A 20,158-nucleotide genomic window follows, 5' to 3' on the forward strand; every position below is an offset into this window, starting at 1 on the left:
TTTAAAAAATGTTCCTAATAATAATTTAAAATGTTTCTAATAATAATTAAAAATGTTCCTAATAATAATTTAATATAAAATGTTCCTAATAATAATTTAAAATGTTCCTAAATAAATATTTTTATGTTTCAAACAAGTTTATGTGTTTTTATTTGATTTTTTATATATACACTTTTTAAGGGAAAAAAATTACCCTAGACTGGCGAGGAACCATATATGGTAACTTCATTGCCCTTGATTTCCAACCTAAAAAAATATATTTTTTTAAAAACTCACAAATGTTTAGAAGTCTTATAATATCCTCCAATAACACTCTATGGTTGAAATTTAGAATTTCCAAGTATTTCAATGAGTGCCCTATAAAGGGTTAATACATTTTATTAATTTTATTTTAAAATGTTGCTTGGAAAAAAGTGCTTTTTTAACAACCAGAAGGTGTAGTTACGACATCTACCAACAGGGGAAAACTAGCCGATGCCAACGAGCAAAACCTTCTACATTTAGCTTGAACAATGAATGATGATGACTTTGATTGGAGGAGGCATTTGTCCTTGCCCTATGAGAAGAGTTCCTGGAATCACATGGTCAGAAATGCACCTGCTCTTGGCCTGATCTACCTGCACCGTTGATGTATTTTTAAGCCCTTTTTTACCATCTAATTGTTTCGAACTTTGGTCTCAAATGTGATTTTATGAGAAACTTTTATTTCAAAAGCACAAACTGAGGCACGACAGACATTCTGTTCCCCTGAAGCTGTGAAACTGCTCTTTTTTTTCTTTTTTTTTTACTGCTCTCTGTTGTTTTCTTTCTCCGGTAACACTTTACGGTAAGGGTACATGAATTATCATGAATTCATGCATGAATTCATGCATGAATTAGGCATTAATTCATGCATTAATATCTCATGAATCATCAGAAATCATCACGAGTTCAACGTTTTTCATTCATGACTTCATCGATGAACAACACCTTAATTAAAACATTAACTAAGATGAGTACATCATCATGAATTATGATTTATTACGCATGATCATGATGTTTTCTTTGTTCACAAAAAAAAATTGTCTTTACTATCCATTGTGGATAAAGCTAGTTATGGTACCTGAATCATCATGAACTCATGCATAACAAAAAAGCATTAATTCATGCATGCAAGACTAGTCTTCGAATGATTCGTTTCAAAGCATGTTCATGTCTTCTTCATAGTCTGCAGGTAAATGGACAGACCCCAAAATTGGCCCATCACAGCAAATAGCGCACGAATTCTGTTGACATTCAAATACCGGTCATCATTAACTACGCATAATCTTTTAATGACTTCATCATGTGTGTGGCCCCTCAACTAAAGTGATGACTTGGTCCTTTGAAACGCTGATAAACAATGTGTTTTCATTGTGATCTGAGTTATCCAGCATGTTCATGTCTTCATAATAGCCTGCAGGTAAATGGACAGACCCCAAAATAGACCAATCACAGCTCATAGCACATAAATTCTGTTGACATTCAAATACAGTAGTCATCATTAACTAAGCATTATCTTTAAATGACTTCATCATGTGTGTGGCCCCTCAACTAAAGTGATGACTTGGTCCTTTGAAACACTGATGAACAATGTGCTATTAATGGTGGCATAACTGTGAAATGACATGAATATGAACAAGAAAGTTCAAGCCTTTGCAAACAATGTACTGTGGACACAAATGGAGTTTGATCTGAACTTTACTGCTTTATTCTGAAACCAGATAAATCCACAGCAATACCTGGGAAGAGCTGAGGAGGAATTCAGTACATACACCATGAACTTTATTTTAAGTGCCTGTATATCTCTTTACAAAACCATGAAGCTGTTTTTCAAAAAAAGAAAGAAAAAAAAGGTTTTAGGGTAAGGAGTCACCTTTTAATGTATAAAGTTTTATAAATTAATCACAATTATTGGCTAACAGGGAAACTGGTCCCGAATGTCCTTAAATAAACGACCAAGTAACCCTTTCTTATGCTTGTTTCCAAGCCAGTAGGTCCATTCTATTACTGCAAGATGCTCTTTCAAAAGCTTGGCAGTTCGGTTTCCCCTCAATCGCCAAATTGTCGATTTGTATGTTAACCATGCCCTCTCCAAGTGCTGAGTGTGAGCTCCACTTACAGGATCAACAAACCACCTTGAATGATTCACGGTGAAATGCCTGTAGCCCAAATTGCTGAGAACACCCCTATATGCTCTCCACTCGTCACTAAGAATTAATGTCCCAGGCTGCACATGCTTCACCACTAAGGGAATCAGATGGTGGCGGGACCTCTTCTTGACCAGCCTCAGGATAGGTCTTCGATGCCTTCCTTTTACTCCAAGCATCCCAAAAACCCACTTTTTGCGTCTCCAGGTGTTGGATATTCTCCCACGAGCATACTGTAAAAAAAAAAACATATTTTCTTAACATGAAACTAATATATTACATAGACTCATTACATGCGAAGTGAGATATTTCAAGCCTTTATTTGTTATAATTGTGATGATTATGGCTTACAGCTTATGAAAACCCCAAAGTCAAATTTAGAATATTGTGAAAAGGTTTTCATAGCTGTAAGCCATAATCATCAAAATTATAACAAATAAAGGCTTGAAATATCCATAGACAGTAAAATATATGGACACAGCGACCCCATAGATTTCAACAGAGAAAAGTGAAGCCAATCAGAAACACTCACTTCCTGATGGCTGAGCGACTGCGCCGGCTCACACTGAGCTGGACGACGTAATGTCACGTGAGCATCCTGTATGTCTTCTAGTAGCTGTGCCGAGAGAAATCTGATATATTTATATATATAAATAATTCCCTTCCGAATCTCGCAGAGACGTAGAGCGTGAGCATTAGCTGTCCGTGAGCTAGCAGCAGGAGCCACTTTATGACTCTCTATGGGCTTCTCCCTTGACTTAATTAGACTTTATGCCTCCACGTCCCCCCGATTGTCGGCGAGCTTCTCCGCCTGTCTATACGGTAATTTCTCGACTGTGCGACGGAGTGTGGCGTGGTTATGACGCAATCGTTAGCCTATTTTTACAAAAACTGCTTCTACGGGGCCATAACGTAAGATACAATGTAATGGAGCCTATTATACATTGTCGTGTTTCTTTAGAAATAAATAATGGACGAATGGAGTCTTTGGACACCTCAGATGTAAAGTTATTCGCTGTCAAAGTGACGTAAAAATGAATGGGAGTCAATGGAATGCTAACAGCAGGTGATGTTCTGCTACAGTGGAGGCTTCAGTTTCCGGCTGGTGGATTACCCCCTTGGAAATATCTCACTTTGCATGTAATGAATCTATATAATATATTATTTTCAGTTCAATTACTGAAATAAATGAACTTTTACAGGAAATTCCCGAGTTTCACCTGTAGAGCATACTATTTGCATTTGAGTTGGCAAATAGGAAGTTACACTCAAAAAAATGATATGTTGGCTTTACTTAACTTTTTTTTGTAAACAGGTTCCACCGGTTCCACATAACTATGTTTCGTTAAACAAACATAATATGTTCATGTAACTTCAACATCATGGAATTTGGGTCATTTTAAGCGACCCAATTAAACTCTGAGCTAATGAGTTAATTAAGTGAATAATTGAGTGATGATTGAGCATTATTGAAGACACCTGATGTTAACAAGCAGAATCTCTGAAGGAGAAAACCGGAATGTTTAAGTCACCATTATGGAGATAAGTATTCGTTTTAGTTGGGCTCTTGACCATTAACTTATTAACTTTAGATTTTGTTTGGTTGCTGTACATGAGTTATAACAGCCGAATGAACAATAAACAAAGGTCATCTGATGGTATTGGTTGTGTTTTAACATAATCATTATTTCACAATCATTTGCAATTATTTCACAATCATTTTAGATTTTTCAATGAAATTCAAATGACCAAATCAAGAAATAAAAAAGAAACTTCCTAAAAAATATTTAGAGTAGGCACACACAGACATCAAGAATCAGCATATGAATCTCAGCAATGGTGACAAACAGATCATAAGCTCATTATTTATTCATGCAGCAATGCATGATGGGAGCCATGAATGAGTTTTGATTGGTGGCACCCAGAATGCACTACAACATGCTTTATAATTGTCACCATTGGTGAGATTTACAGGCTGATTCTTGATGTCTGTGTGTGTCTACTAAAGATATTTTTTAGGAAGTTTCTTTTTTTATTTATTGATTTGATCATTTGAATTTCATTGAAAAGTAAAAAAAAATAGTATGCTCTACAATGACAGTGCTGCTATTATCCATAAGGTAAACTTAACTCAGAAATTCGGTTTAATATAAGTTCAGTGACTCAGGTCAAATGATTGTGAAATAATGATTATGTTAAAACACAACCAATACCATCAGATGACCTTTGTTTATTGTTCATCCGGCTGTTATAACTCATGTACAGCAACCAAACAAAATCTAAAGTTAATAAGTTAATGGTCAAGAGCCCAACTAAAACACACACTTATCTCCATAATGGTGACTTAAACATTCCCGTTTTCTCCTTCAGAGATTCTGCTTGTTAACATCAGGTGTCTTCAATAATGCTCAATCATCACTCAATTATTCACTTAATTATCTCATTAGCTCAGAGTTTAATTGGGTCGCTTAAAATGACCAAATTCCATGATGTTGAAGTTACATGAACATATTATGTTTGTTTAACGAAACAAAGTTATGTGGAACCGGTGGAACCTGTTTACAAAAAAAAGTTAAGTAAAGCCAACATATCATTTTTTTGAGTGTAGGGCTGATACACATTCTAGTAGCAGAACGCAACACAACAAAATAAGATAGTTTCATCTAGGGCTGTCGCGATAACCGCAATATTGTAGTACCGCGCTAATGACAAGCCAACCGCAGAGGAATGCAAGTAACCGCAGGAACCGCGATATTTGCGTTTTTTCTTTTTTCATAAGGCTATCCTTCTTGTTTTGAACTTTGTGCATGTTTATTGAATGTTAAATAAGTTAATAATGAAAACAAGACTGTATCATGGTGATTTGTACAGAGGCTTTGTAGATTTGCATGAAACAGACAGTGAATGAGAGATGGACTGAGCGCGTTTGATTACCTGCGTCTGTCTTTAGGTCATATATTCGTGAAAAGGTTGCCGTGTCCAAGGAAAGCGAAACATTTGTTGTATCTTTCATTTAACGTTTAAGGTTACCATGAATAGTCGCGCTGGTCAGCATCCACAGCACGAGGAAAAAAAATCAGCGAGTCACGCATTGAATCAATCATTGATCTCTATTGAGGGAAGCCTCCGCTTCAGAGTTACCCATGCAAGTTGATGCAACGCATTGCTGGTCAGCTGAGCCTTGAAAAGTGGAGCTCAAAGTTAAAAAATAATTAGCACCTTTACATCTATCTTTTAATGAATCTGCGTTTTTGAACGTGTTCGTTGAATGAACGGTTAAATGACTCACTCTAAGACAGTCCGTTGCCGTAACAATGAAACTCAAAATTACCGCAAGGGAAATTACTTCACCGCGACAGCCCTAGTTTCATCTTAATACTTATAGAATACCTTTCGTTTATGGCGGAAGTTGCTCTCATCAATGACAACAGACTCCATTTCATCTCCAAGTCGTTGTCCTGTTTTATTTTCATATCGCCTCATTGCATGTCTGCACACTCTTCTTACACGGGATGACATCTTTGAGAGTGTTGCTGAACTTTTAGCAATACCATCTGCCTTCATATCAACCTGCCTCATTCGCAAGCCTTGAGAAAACCTGACAAAGAAGAACATTTACTTGAATATTAAACAAATACCGAGCAGCATAGAAATGTTATTGACTAAAAAATAAAATGATTGAGTCTATCATTGACTGTGCCTTAATATATGGACCACTGCAGAACACCACCATCCACTGCATGCCTAACAGTTTTACTGATCATGCTATTTAGCGAGGTCCAAACATTGCAGGGTTTTGTGGGTTAAAGAACCAAAGCCTTCCAAATCCATGTGTGTCTATGTGTTTTATATATATATATATATATATATATTGTGTGTGTGTGTGTGTGTGTGTATAGAGACAGAGAGAGAGAGGGGGAGAGGGAGATAGAGATAGAGTGGGAGATAGATAGAGAGAGAGAGAGAGAGAGAGAGAGAGAGAGAGAGAGAGAGAGAGAGAGAGAGAGAGAGACTACAGTAAGTACAATTGCATTACTTATCTGAATGTATGATTTGGATTACCTGTAAAAAAATGTCATCCATGAAAATAGGCTGCATCTTGACTTCTCAAAGATTGATCCTGATCTGACAGTCTTGGTGCTTCTTTTGCCTCTGTGGCTATTATATCGGCACACCCTTGAGGAAACCAAAAAAACAAAAACAAATTATGTTCAGCCTACATTGCAGCACTAAATTGAAAAAATAATAGGTGTTTAGCAAATATAAATTCAATAAGAAATGGTATGCGGTTGGTTGAAGGCTTAAATGTCTTGGCTAACATTAAATGGATAGTTCACCCAAAGTTGTCTGTCATAATTTACTCACCCTTAAGTTGTTCCAAACCTGTATGAGTTTTCTTGTTCTGCTGAACACAAAGAAAGATATTTGGAGGAATGTTTGTAACCAAGCAGATCTCACCCCTTATTGACTACCATAGTAGGAAAAAAATATACTATGGAAGTCAATGGGGGATGACATCTGCTTGGTTACAAACATTCCTCCAAATATCTTTCTTTGTGTTCAGCAGAACAAGAAAACTCATACAGGTTTGGAACAACTTAAGGGTGAGTAAATTATGACAGACAAATTATGCCTGCAAAGAAAGATTCTACAGCAGGGAGAGCTGCTGTATAATCTTTGGTATTCGCGTAACTTAGATAAATTAACGCCATCAAATTATTTCAAACAGCTGGACATAATCTCATTTTTATAAAACTAACATTCATGAATTAACTTAACCATGCACATAACTTACCACCTGTAGATGTCTGTTGAGTTGCCTTTCTTCTTTAACTTCATCTTGTTCTGACACAACCTGCATCTTATTCTATTTTTCAACAGCTTCTTTTTCTGTAACCATTTAATTAGTTTGACTGTCTTCCTCTTGGTTATCTTTCCCTCCGTTAAAGACAATATTTTATTTCCTAAATGCATGGTTTTATGTTAGATTTTCTCTCAATTTAAAGTTACCAATCATGCAACTTCCACTTGCATCTTTGGGACTGTGTGGAGTTGGGCGCTGATTAAAATAACGAAGAAGAAAAAAGATTTGGGCGCTAATTTTGAGGATACGCCCAAACGTGGTCCGAGTGTGCACGCGCATACGTTAACGCGCATACGTTAACTGAACTACACACGGTCCTCGAGTCCAGGGAATAATTATCGTGTAGGCTACTTAACTTCCATGTATGATTTGAAGTAATTAAAATGTATCTATTTGTGAGCGATTTCTCTTAACTGGCTCATTCGTCTCAGTTGCCCTTATAAGGTTGAAAACAAAAAAAACTTTCCTTTGACGTCATCTGGATGGGGCGTTTATTACCACCACCCACCCACATTACGTCTGTGGTTGGCATCATGATTCCAAACAAAAACATTATACAATTTCTTAATGACATCAAACTATTTCAAGTACAGCTCGCTGCATCCTGCGGTGGATATCCAACCCGGCCCACATCCATGTGTGACGTCAGAAGCCTCGCCCATGTCCAAATACGGCACGTGACTCGATTTGTTGTACGCATGCGCAAATGATGCTGCCTCTGTCGGAAATATGTTTACGGCTGTTATCATAGTTATTGGTTTATAATAAAGATGAGGTTATTTGTATAGAGGTGTGACGCTACAGATTATTGGTACAGTTAAATTGTGACGCTTTGGCAGGCTTGGAATGGTCTAAATCACAATCACTCCCTTAACAGTGAGCATTTGCTCACTGGTTTTGTAAGTTAATGACATGGTAGTACAAGTAAACAATGTACCTTAAAACGATATTTTTGTATTTCTCTTGTATTTCTGTTACACAACTGGTAATCAATAATCATGGTTTTGCTATTATAAACGTATAAGGGAGCATCTATACTTAAACTAAAACGAGTTTTTGTCACTTTCTTAATTATATGGGATCCAAACTGCACTTATAGTTACCCCTTCTAAATAAAAAAAAATAAATGTAAACTTTTTTTTACATTTCTTTCTATGTGGTTATAGAAATATTGCATTTTTACAACCAAATTAAGAATTCACTTATTAGTTAATGCCTGTTATAGCAAATGACTTTGAAATCAAATAATAAAACAGCAGAATGGAATTTATGTAAACCTTAAAGAACCAATATGGTGAAACTAGAAAAATTAGAATATCGTGCAAAAGTTCATTTATTTCAGTAATTCAACTAAAAGCCGATACTAATATATAATATAGACTCATTACATGCTCATTTCAAGCCTTTATGTGTTATAAATTTGATGATTATGGTTTACAGCTATGTTGAATTACTGAAATAAATGAACTTTTGGACAATATTCTAATACATAAAAAACAGTTAATCTCTCGCTTCACCTACTGTACAGGTTTTATGAGATTAACATATCAAAATATCATCATAGTTTAAAATATCTTGGTCACAAATTAATTTTTTATTTAATATTTTGTGTTAACACATCAAGTTTACACACATGGGTCTAAAATGACCCATCTATGCAAGTGTGATAACTTTTTGTTAAAATAACCAATGTCACAGTTGTTCAGAGCAACACATTCACTATACTACTTAAAATCAATAGTATATTCCTGCACAATCGAAAGGCTGCAGCTTTAGGACCCCGGGTACAGGACCCTAGTTTTTTAGTTTGTACATACATAGTTCGAAAGACATTTAATCTCAGGAGTATTTTTATAAAATGTGTTTTTTTATTCAAAATGTATCAGAGGCATTTTAAAAATTTTAAATTTACACAAAACAAATTAAAAATGTATATCAACACAACTGAAAAAGTGGAGTGAGTCTTAGTTTCTTGAATTATACTGTATATTGATTAACCTCCTTAAGTTTAACTAATTTGCTCATTATCAGGTAAAATAACGATGGAATCAGCATATGCAGTCACTAAATGATATGGCCAGATATCAGAAGGCAAAACTCGAGAATGATTCAAGCATGAATTTATTTATATATACACATGTATTTATTTATTTTATATGAAAGAACAAAATTATTTGTGCTCCAACAAAAGCACCAAAAAGATCCCCTTTTCCACCAGTTGCTGCAAGAATGGCTTCAACTCTGAGAGAGAGAGAGAGAGAGAGAGAGAGAGAGAGAGAGAGAGAGAGAGAGAGAAATATATATTTCAGTTGAACATGTTAAACAAATGTCTATTTCTGAATTAACACTTAACACTTATGAAATGTTGTAGAGAGAGAAAGTCAAATAGAATATTCATGTTACTGACGTCTAATTCCAAACTCCAAATGTGTAAATGTAAGAGCAACACCTATCAATTGAATGGTCTCCCTTCTTTCCTCAATTGTTTGTCAATTTGTCGGTTAAAATCTTCCACTTCACTGAAATAGTTTTCAGAGAACAGTCACTGTTGTGTTAACAGAAATATCAGTAACAAAAGGGTGCACTGGGCATTGTGCAAAAATAATTAATAATCTACTCTGAGCTGCAATGGATGAATAGAAAATGAGAATTTCTCTTTAGTCATAAAACTGCAGCAGGGACATTCGAACCACCCATCCAGGCAGAATTGATCTGCATCAGGCTTGAACTGAAAATGTGTAGGATGCTGTAAAACATGACAATGACAATAATTATGTGATCTTTCCATTAATCTAGAATAGATAGAAGGATACATAGAGAGTTTGCCACATACACAGAGTTATCAAGTAAGATGTAGTGAAATGATTCGGTTGCTCAACCAAGTTACTTTGCAAGGGTTGTAAGTGATAAGTGATCAGACCAAAACGTTTTAACCTAGCTATCGTTAAGTTGTTAATTACAATTCAGACAAACCTTTGGCCTGACAGTTAACAGTACGCTAACTTGATTAGGATACAAACCAAAGTTTATTTTTACTTACCGACATGGCAAACAATCACTTGCTTTCAAAATTGTAGTACTTCTGAAAATAAGTATAATATAGTTAGGAAAGACTGCTGATGTGATGGCTGGCTTGCCGTCACTATATTTACTATGAATCAATAATAACACTTATTCATATTACAACAGTTTATCGTCACATTACATTATCTAAACATGTATAACTTCTTTGCATAGCAATGACTGAACAACTTCAAACTTTTTCAATATGGAGTATTTACAACGGACAGTGTGACAATCAAATCTCATATTCTTTACAAGCAGAATAAGATTTACAGGATGTAACGTCACACATAAGCACTGAAAAAATATATTTTTTCCTATTTACCCTTAATCCAAATAACAACATGAAATTGGTGATATAATAATGCAGTTAGTATAGCATAATAGTAATAGTATACAAAACAAAATTCTCAGTTGAGAATCTAACGTAGTTACTGATACGAAATTCACTCAGCCAAATGTAACACACAACTCAGTTGAGACATTACAGGGGAGTTAAATGACCAAATATGTAAGTTGAAGATAATTCATAGCTCTAAAACAACATCATCAAACCTTATTGATTCGAATTACATCGATATTTTGACAATGCTAGTCAAGTGATCAGCCGCACCGCACTGACCTCATTACAAACTATTATTAAAGTGATAAGAGCTGCTTTCAACAGGTAACATCTCATTCTCATACAACTCATTCGTATTATGTTGAACAGTGTTTATACTAAAACCGCAAGTGTGTTTTGTGCATTTTGTTTCGCAGTTACCTTCGTCTTCTAGTCTTCTCTTCTCGATGCTTCTTCCTGTTTTTAAATGTTAATGAGAATGTGTCCAATTTGGCCATGGGCGTGGTGGGTTCTGACGTCACACTTGGATGTGGCTGGGTTGGATGTCCACCGCAGGATGCAGCGAGAGGCTACTCAACTATTTGGAGCCCGCTTTACTCTGACAGAGATATCATACTTTGACAATACACTGGAAATCCAGGCCCCTAGAGAGCTCCTTTTGGAAATGAGGCTACGAACGAGAACAACCTCTGCAGTCATACGACTTGAACCAGTCAGAAGAGAAGAGGAGGAGGAGGAAGAGGGGCGCGCCAAGTCCAAAAACACACATCGAGGCAATCACCTTAGCAGTACTGTTAACATGGACTCTGTGGCTATGCGAAGAGGCAAAAGAAAGATCAATTGCATTGGTATGTGGACTGACAACCTCAAATGTGTCAATTGATGTTCCGTTATGCATTAAGTTTTTTTTTGTCTGAAATGTATGTCCACTAAGTTACTTCATAGCTAGAAAGCTGGCTCGCAAGTAACTACTAGCTAGCTGATTGATTAATGTTCTTCTTTGTCGTTAGCCTTTCTTTAATGCCAGTTTAATAATCGGCTGCAAAAGTGTTTGCGCTCATCTATACAGTTAATGAACATTATTAGCCAGCTTTCTGCCTGGCAGCATTAGTCTATGGTGAATAACCTTTTTAATATTTAGGTTAGGCTAATGGTTATATCATTAGCCTACCTTTTAGGATGATACCTACCTTTTAGGTTTGCTAGTTACCTTAGTCCTGACCATAGACTGTTACAACATTATACGTAATAATTTAGATTAAGCTACAATTAGCTATGGTAACTTACTGGTACAGGTGACTAGCACAATATTCAAATTTTTCGAGTTTCACCTGTATAATGTTAACTGTTTCAGTGTTAGCCAAATATAAGATTTTTTTTTTTTTAACAACGATACCAATAACAAAGATATCGATATCAATGATTTTTTATTTTATCAATAAGACCTATTTAATATAATTATAATGAAATAATTAATTTGGTACCATGCAGATTTGCCGATTTGCCTCTGATCAAGGGCTTTTGTCGTTGACTTGCAAACCGGGCTTAAATCATGTAAGTTAATGTGAACTTGGCATTAGTCTACAAATCTGGATAAGATTCTTATGCATGTTAACTATACCATGGTAATAAGCTGAAATTTATAGATGAAATTATTATTTTGGGAGTGATCATAGAAAAGAATATATCAGCAATGTAATTACTTACAATAGATTGTAAGTACCAGTTCATTGAGTGACATTTAAATTGCATCTTCTAAGCTGTTAGAAAATGTTCCTCCAACGCTTTCTCCTTTCCCTTTCACCAACAAAAAGAAAAGTGTTAACTTATGTTATAAAGTGCTGTTTTGATATTGTTCTCTTCATCTTCTTTAATTTTCCAACCAGACCCGTCCGTGCAGCAGTCTCCACAAGACATGCCAAATAAATCTGCAAGTGTCAAGAAGGCTGAAAAAGGTGGGTTTACTAATTAAGTTTTTTGTTTTTTTTTGGCCCAAGACTTTTTGGCTTTGTTTCAATGTATTATTATAAAAATTGTGACAACAGTAATACTTCTATGCATAGAAATCTAGAGCAGTGCTGATATGAAGGTATTTCTTGCCAAAAAGGGGCTACAACTCTCATTAACTGTTGAAATTAACATTTAGAGTTGTGTGACTTACTTATTTACGATATCTGATGTTGAAAGTGATGTTGATTTAGCTTACAAGTTAAACAGTCATAGGTGGTTTCTCAATATTAAGGTAGCCTGTGTCTTGGTATTTTCATTTTCATTTTCATTACCATCCTAAATTTTGCATCAAATATTTAACAAAACGAATAACCTTCAGTGAAGCAGTCATGTTCAGGTATGTCAATGATAAATAATAATTTCTGTGCAAAGAAATGGTTGTAATTGGATGAATTTTCACCCCTGATGAGACACCTACACCTTGTTTAAATGAAAGCCATATCCTCTTTAAATATATTGTTCTAATATTTAATATTTAATAATTATATTTTATACAGGCCTGTTTGTGCATCAGCCTCTGCAGAATCAACAAAAGATATCTTCACGGACCAAGAAAAGTGAAAAGGGTATATTTGCTTTTTTACATTGCCATTGTGGTCATACTTGCATTAGTACAAGGTTAACTTTACTCTATTACCTCCTATCATTATATATTGAAAGAAGTGACATACAATTTTTTCGCTTTTAGGAATACAAATTTGGCTGTAATGTATGTTTTATGTAATGGTCCTGCCTTTTCTCAGTATTATTTGGGTTGTCTTATAGGCTACTAAATAAAATAAAAAGTTTACATGATGGTGGTTGTATCTTTAGTTTTGTACCTCTCAAAATTTCCAGTGCCTCAGTCCTAAGTAATGTTGGAGATTTAAACAAATGAAAAAATACAGCTGTTTTGTGTGTTTAGTTGAGTGTTAAGCAGTTGACTTTCCCAGCCCTCGGACATCACTTGCTAAAAAGAATACAGACATATGTAACTAAATTAAATTTTTCATCTGTCATTTAAACAGTGCTTTCACCTCTGTGGAACCATCCACAGACCTCTGCAACAGAAAAAGCCAAAGAACCTGGTAAGGATGTGTGTAATGTTACTGCCTTTTTTCAATATTACATGGCTTGTCTTATACTGAATTAAAAAAAATTGTTTACGTGATGGTGGTTGCATCTTTAGTTTATCCCCACCACACAGCATTATACGATAAGAAGAGGTGGTTGGATGTGTGATGGTGATAGTAATGGTTGCTAATTTTGTACCTCTCATAAATGTAAAGTTATAGCTGTTTTGTGTGTTTAGTTTTGCTGCTTTGAAACAATCTGTATTGTAAAAATCGCTATATAAATGAAGGGGTGTGCATAAGACTGACATGACACCGTCATAATCATGACATGACACATGTTATGAATATGAAGGAGGTTTTATGCATGTTTATGACAACTGTCATTAAGTGTCATTCGCTCAATTATGACATTTTTAATGCAAATATGACATTGTGTGAGATGTCTTTGTTATGACAACTTTTACATTACCAAGACAACACAACCTGTCATAAATATGTCATAAACATGACATAGTAGATTAATTATCAAACTTAAGAAACCACTTAGCTTTATGGGTTAACATGTCATTAAACTGTCATGTGGTTGGTTTTGACATTGGCTGTCATGAAGCCATTATGACATTTTAATGACAAATTACATTTGTACCACTGTAGTTGAGGTCAAGGAATACATTCATGACACAGTTATAATGCCTCATGACAGCCAATGTCAAAACCAACCACATGACAGTTTAATGTAATGTTAACCCATAAAAGCTAAGTAGTTTCTTAAGTTTGATAATTCATCTGCTATGTCATGTTTATGACAATTCATGTTGTCTTGGTAATGTCAAGTTGTCATGACAAAGACACTGACAGGTTATAATGTTTTGTTTTATGTCAAGTTGTCATAACAAAGACATCTCAAACAATGTCATGTTTGCATTAAAAATGTCATAATTGAGCGAATGACAGTTGTCATAAACATGCATAAGACCTCATTCATATTTATGACATCTGCCATGTCATGATTATGAAGGTGTCATGTCAGTCTTAAGCACACCCCTTCAAGTAAAGTGTTACCAATGAAGGTGACTTTACTTGACTTGAGTGTCAAGCAACTTGCTCAAGCCCTCAGACATTAGCATACATTTTTTGCTAAAAAGAATACTGACATCTGTAGCTAAATTAAATTGTACATCTGTCATTGAAACTTCACAGTGCTTTCACCTCTGTGGGACCATCCACAGGCCTCTGTAGATGAAAAGGCTAAAGAAACTGGTAAGTTTCACAGTCAACTACATTTAACATAACTTTGAAGTATGTGATTTTTTTTTATCTCAGTATTGCTTTTCATGTGCCTTTATGCTGCTTTGTTCACTTGCTATTTAACTCTATAGATGGAAAGTGTTAATATTTTAAAATGTGTTAATCTGCATTACCATATCTAATTATGAGGTCTTAATTTATTATAGAAGCCCCCACTCTGCAAACAGCTCTGCAGGAGGCTAAGCAAACCATTGAAGGCCAAAAGACAGAGATTGCCGCCTTAAAAGAATGGGTTGATATCTTGAAAGAGGATCGAGATTTCCTCCGGGAGAGACTTAAAGAGGGTAAAACTGATTTGAGGACATTACAGCTTCAAAAATGTTGATTGTCATAACACAATTGTCAAACAATTCCTATTATCTTTTCTCAGCTCTTGCCGTAAGAAGTGACAAGGGGGTAGATGTGGCCAGTAATATCCCACCAATAGAGCAGGCACCTGGAAAGAGGAAACAGGTGTCAGATGTAACCGATTCCTCATCCTCTGATTCCTCATCGGATTCTGAGCCTGATTCTGAGTCCCCAGAGCCCAAGAAAGCCAAGAAGAAGTCAAAGATCCAGCCCAAAAAGGCCAAGAAAATGGGCAAAAAACTAAGAGGTATGCAGTAAAGTCGTACTCAAATTGAATCAGTGGTCAGTCTCTAATTGTGCAGTAGGTAAAAAAATTTATATAAGCACTTTTAACGCACTTTTCAAACACTAAGTACTCTAGTTGATTCCACAGTACACCATGTTTTATTTTTAAAAATTAAAAAACAAATGGCCATAGATCTAGTTCCACTCCCAACTAACTGGTTTGGAATTGTGAACGGTGAACTGTAGTACAGCACTATTACTAGGCTGGTTCGATTTAATTGGATTCAACCATTAACGCTTTCTCTTGTTCTACAGTCAAAACCCCTGACGACTCCATCCGCCGCTACAACATGGTGTTGGAAAAGATTAAAAAGGAACGCATCAGCAAAGCCGAAGCATATACAAGGCTTGGGGTGGATCGGAATACTATTGTGTTTCAGGCTCCGATTGCAGAACTTGCAGCGACTAACCCAGATCTGTTCCATACATTGAGGTCCACTTTTAAAAGAAAGGACAGTCTGAAAAGGTTTGCTGAAACTTGCAGGGGATTTTGTGAGCAGGAGCCTACAGCTTCAGCTATCCTAAAGAAAAAGGATGATGGATCCTTACTGGATATTTACAAGAAGTAGTTGTAAACAAGTTTTACAAGTAGTTTGTTTGTACTGCCATGTGTTTGTGCCATGTATTTGTTTAGTTTAGTTTTGTTCAGAATTAAATATTTCATGATATGGGGTAGTCCAGCTGTAGCTTTATACAGGTGAAACTCAAAAAATTTGAATATCGTGCAAAAGTTCATTTATTTCAATAATTCAATTTAAAATGTGAAACTAATATATTATATAGACTCATTACATGCGAAGTGAGATATTTCAAGCCTTTATTTGTTATAATTTTGATGATTATGGCTTACAGCTATGCAAACCTTTTCACAATATTCTAATTTTGAATTTGGGGTTTTCATAAGCTGTAATCCATAATCATCAAAATTATAACAAATAAAGGCTCACTTTGCATGTAATGAGTCTATATAATATATTAGTTTCACATTTTACATTGAATTATTGAAATATATTACCTTTTGCACGATATTCAAATTTTGAGTTTCACCTGTACATTAAAAGGTGACTCCTTACCCTAAAACCTTTTTTTTCTTTTCTTTTTTTGAAAAACAGCTTCATGGTTTTGTAAAGAGATATACAGGCACTTAAAATAAAGTTCATGGTGTATGTACTGAATTCCTCCTCAGCTCTTCCCAGGTATTGCTGTGGATTTATCTGGTTTCAGAATAAAGCAGTAAAGTTCAGATCAAACTCCATTTGTGTCCACAGTACATTGTTTGCAAAGGCTTGAACTTTCTTGTTCATATTCATGTCATTTCACAGTTATGCCACCATTAATAGCACATTGTTCATCAGTGTTTCAAAGGACCAAGTCATCACTTTAGTTGAGGGGCCACACACATGATGAAGTCATTTAAAGATAATGCTTAGTTAATGATGACTACTGTATTTGAATGTCAACAGAATGTATGTGCTATGAGCTGTGATTGGTCTATTTTGGGGTCTGTCCATTTACCTGCAGGCTATTATGAAGACATGAACATGCTGGATAACTCAGATCACAATGAAAACACATTGTTTATCAGCGTTTCAAAGGACCAAGTCATCACTTTAGTTGAGGGGCCACACACATGATGAAGTCATTAAAAGATTATGCGTAGTTAATGATGACCGGTATTTGAATGTCAACAGAATTCGTGCGCTATTTGCTGTGATGGGCCAATTTTGGGGTCTGTCCATTTACCTGCAGACTATGAAGAAGACATGAACATGCTTTGAAACGAATCATTCGAAGACTAGTCTTGCATGCATGAATTAATGCTTTTTTGTTATGCATGAGTTCATGATGATTCAGGTACCATAACTAGCTTTATCCACAATGGATAGTAAAGACAATTTTTTTTTGTGAACAAAGAAAACATCATGATCATGCGTAATAAATCATAATTCATGATGATGTACTCATCTTAGTTAATGTTTTAATTAAGGTGTTGTTCATCGATGAAGTCATGAATGAAAAACGTTGAACTCGTGATGATTTCTGATGATTCATGAGATATTAATGCATGAATTAATGCCTAATTCATGCATGAATTCATGCATGAATTCATGATAATTCATGTACCCTTACCGTAAAGTGTTACCCTTTCTCCTAATAAAACAACCATTACGCAATCTCGCCTCAAAAAGACACTCTGGTGCAGTAAAAATGACTTGATCTGGACCATCAATTTAAGGTGATGCATCAACTGCATTTGAAAAACGAATGAATCTATTAGTTGTGTCACTGAGGCTGTCAAGAGGCCCAGAGGCGAAGAAACCAAGAAACCAAAACATGAACCCAAGTGTGTGTCCTGACCGTGTTCGGTGATTACCCACACTGCACTGCTCCTGTTTCACAAGCCAACATCTGAAAGAACAACAGTAATGTGGAATTGATTGTATATATATATATATCACTGCTTCTTGAGAGTCAGGACAAAACATGTCCCACAAAGAAAAGTCTAATTTATAGCAAAAATTAAGAAATTCATCTTGTATGACATACTTACAAAGTTAAATCTAAAGGAATTGTATCTGATTTTTAGAATAAACTTTTTTATCTTTTTGGGGAAAAGTTGTTTAAATGTATGGTCTGTGGTTAGATGGTCCATGTTATTGCACTTATTCTCAGCAAGAGGTTACAATATTAACCATCCCAAAAAACTTTTAAAAAGCTCTACAATTGTGAAAACATATATATAAAATAAAAAATAAGGGGTATAAATATAAAAAACAATGCATGAAGTGAACATCAAACAATATTTTCCATAAATATCTGCCTATTAAAGTTGTGTCCTCAGTTTCTGTCAACTCCGTCAGATTTTTTCATAAAGCTCTTTAAATCAGGAAATAGCATGGTCAGGTATATCCTTGAGGACCCCTTTTCATCTCCCTGTCTGTGGTGAATGCAGCACTACCACACATGCTCTGGTACGTTTTACATTTTTTTATATTTTAGACAAACAATGTCAATATTCCTATGGTCACAGCTGCACCATGTCAATACCATCTTTCTGTTAAGATACTTTTTTTAAACCATAGTGGATTGAATTTAAGCATTTTAGTGAGGTTATTGGTGTTGTGTTGGGTTCTTTTACAAATAAAGACCGATGCCTTGAGTGTTCACTGAGCCGCTTTATTAACAGACTGCCACAATAACATTGTGTCTCACTCTTTCTATCTTGCTTGTTCAAACCGTACTCCCCCTCATACATGCCTGTGTTGCCCTCTAGTGGTAACATGTAATATAGATTACACCACATCCCCCTTACTGAAGGTAAGTTAACTACTCTTAGCTGTAACTCAAACCATTAGCATTTTCTTTTCCCTTATCAAACAGTTATTAAAACATTAGAACATTTTCTATGCAAAAACTCGTATTAGATTAAGGCATATTCAGAACTTATTCAAAGCATAAAAGAAATGTTAATGCATTCTTTTACAGATCCAGTCTTTTTGGTTTTACCACTTCTCTACCAGACCGGGTTCGAACAACATCTGGTGCTTGATGTGCTTGTGGCTCAGAAACTATCTCTGCAGGAGTGTTTCTTTCATCAGACTGGGTCAGTTGTGATTCAGTATGAGTCTCTGATATCGGCAAAGGCACAAGATGACTGCGATTCCTTCTGATAGTTCCCTGCGGTCCACTGATGACATAGGACCGTGGAGTTGGGTGGACAGATGTCACTGTGCCTGTTGCTTTTGCATTTGCAATCCAAACAGGGTTCCCGGGTATCAGTTTATCCAGATCTCTTGTTCTGTGTTTGTCTCATCCTACTCTCCCTCTCCACATGACGAAGTTGTCGAAGATTTGGCACACAAGGCTGTAAGGCCTCTGGTAGCATCGGCAGGGTGGTACGAAGTCGACGCCCCATGAGTAGCTGTGCAGGGCTGTAGCCGTTTGCCAGCGCTGTGGTCCTATAGGCTAATAGAGCTCTGTACGGATCACTAGCTTTCTTGAGGAGATTTTTAACTGTTTGGACAGCTCTCTCTGCCTCGCCGTTGCTTTGGGGGTACCTGGGACTACTGGTCACATGCTCAAAACAGTATTCACTTGCGAAGTCTTTCATTTCCTGACATCCAAACTGCGGGCCGTTGTCCGTGATCAGTATCTCTGGTATTCCATGACGTGCAAATATTGATTTCAAATGCACAATGACATTGGCAGAGCGAGTTGGGCTGAGCTGAGCAATCTCTATATACCTAGAGAAGTAGTCCACTAGTAACAGATAGTTTTTATCTTTCAGAGCGAACAGGTCAGCACCTAACTTCTGCCATGGTCTTTCAGGTAAATCTGTGGGCATTAAAGGCTCTCTTGCATTGACTCTTTCCTGTATGCACTGTCTGCATTTGAGGACAAGTTCACTGATCTGGTTGCTTAAACCTGGCCACCACACTGCCTGACGGGCACGCTCTCTGCACTTAACCACCCCCTGGTGACCCTCGTGTATTTTGTCCAAAACTGAGTTTCTCATGTTAGCAGGAATAACTAACCTTGTGCCCCTAAGTAGTAGTCCGTTGTGCACACTCAGAACAGCTCTGTGGTGAGACTTTTGCCGGGGATGTGCTTTATTGTGTATGAGTACCTCATTAAGCGCATACGGAATCTCTGTATCCGCGGCGGAAGCGCATCCAAAGCTTGTCCTCCCAGAAGACTCACTAGTGGCTTGTGG

General features: G+C 36.1%; 1 protein-coding gene across 1 annotated transcript; it reads left to right on the forward strand.

Moving 5' to 3' along the window:
* The first annotated feature begins 512 nt into the window (after positions 1-512).
* LOC130100465 (coiled-coil domain-containing protein 106-like) lies at positions 513-16,013 on the forward strand. The gene is made up of 5 exons (XM_056265941.1): positions 513-584; positions 14,733-14,763; positions 14,958-15,095; positions 15,182-15,406; positions 15,700-16,013. The coding sequence occupies exons 1-5, from the start codon at positions 513-515 to the stop codon at positions 16,011-16,013; spliced, it is 780 nt and encodes a 259-aa protein (XP_056121916.1).
* The last annotated feature ends 4,145 nt before the right edge of the window (positions 16,014-20,158 follow it).

Source organism: Rhinichthys klamathensis, unplaced genomic scaffold, assembly GCF_029890125.1.
Source record: "Rhinichthys klamathensis goyatoka isolate OS25496 unplaced genomic scaffold, OSU_Roscu_1.1 h1tg000242l_1, whole genome shotgun sequence".
Classification (NCBI taxonomy): domain Eukaryota; kingdom Metazoa; phylum Chordata; class Actinopteri; order Cypriniformes; family Leuciscidae; genus Rhinichthys; species Rhinichthys klamathensis.

Excerpts from the sequence above, each read along its gene's own strand:
- LOC130100465 (XM_056265941.1), top strand. The coding sequence starts at position 513 with ATGAATGATGATGACTTTGATTGGAGGAGGCATTTGTCCTTGCCCTAT. Across the intron at positions 15,096-15,181 it reads CCGGGAGAGACTTAAAGAGG|CTCTTGCCGTAAGAAGTGAC; the intron begins GTAAAACTGATT and ends ATCTTTTCTCAG. Across the intron at positions 15,407-15,699 it reads AATGGGCAAAAAACTAAGAG|TCAAAACCCCTGACGACTCC; the intron begins GTATGCAGTAAA and ends CTTGTTCTACAG.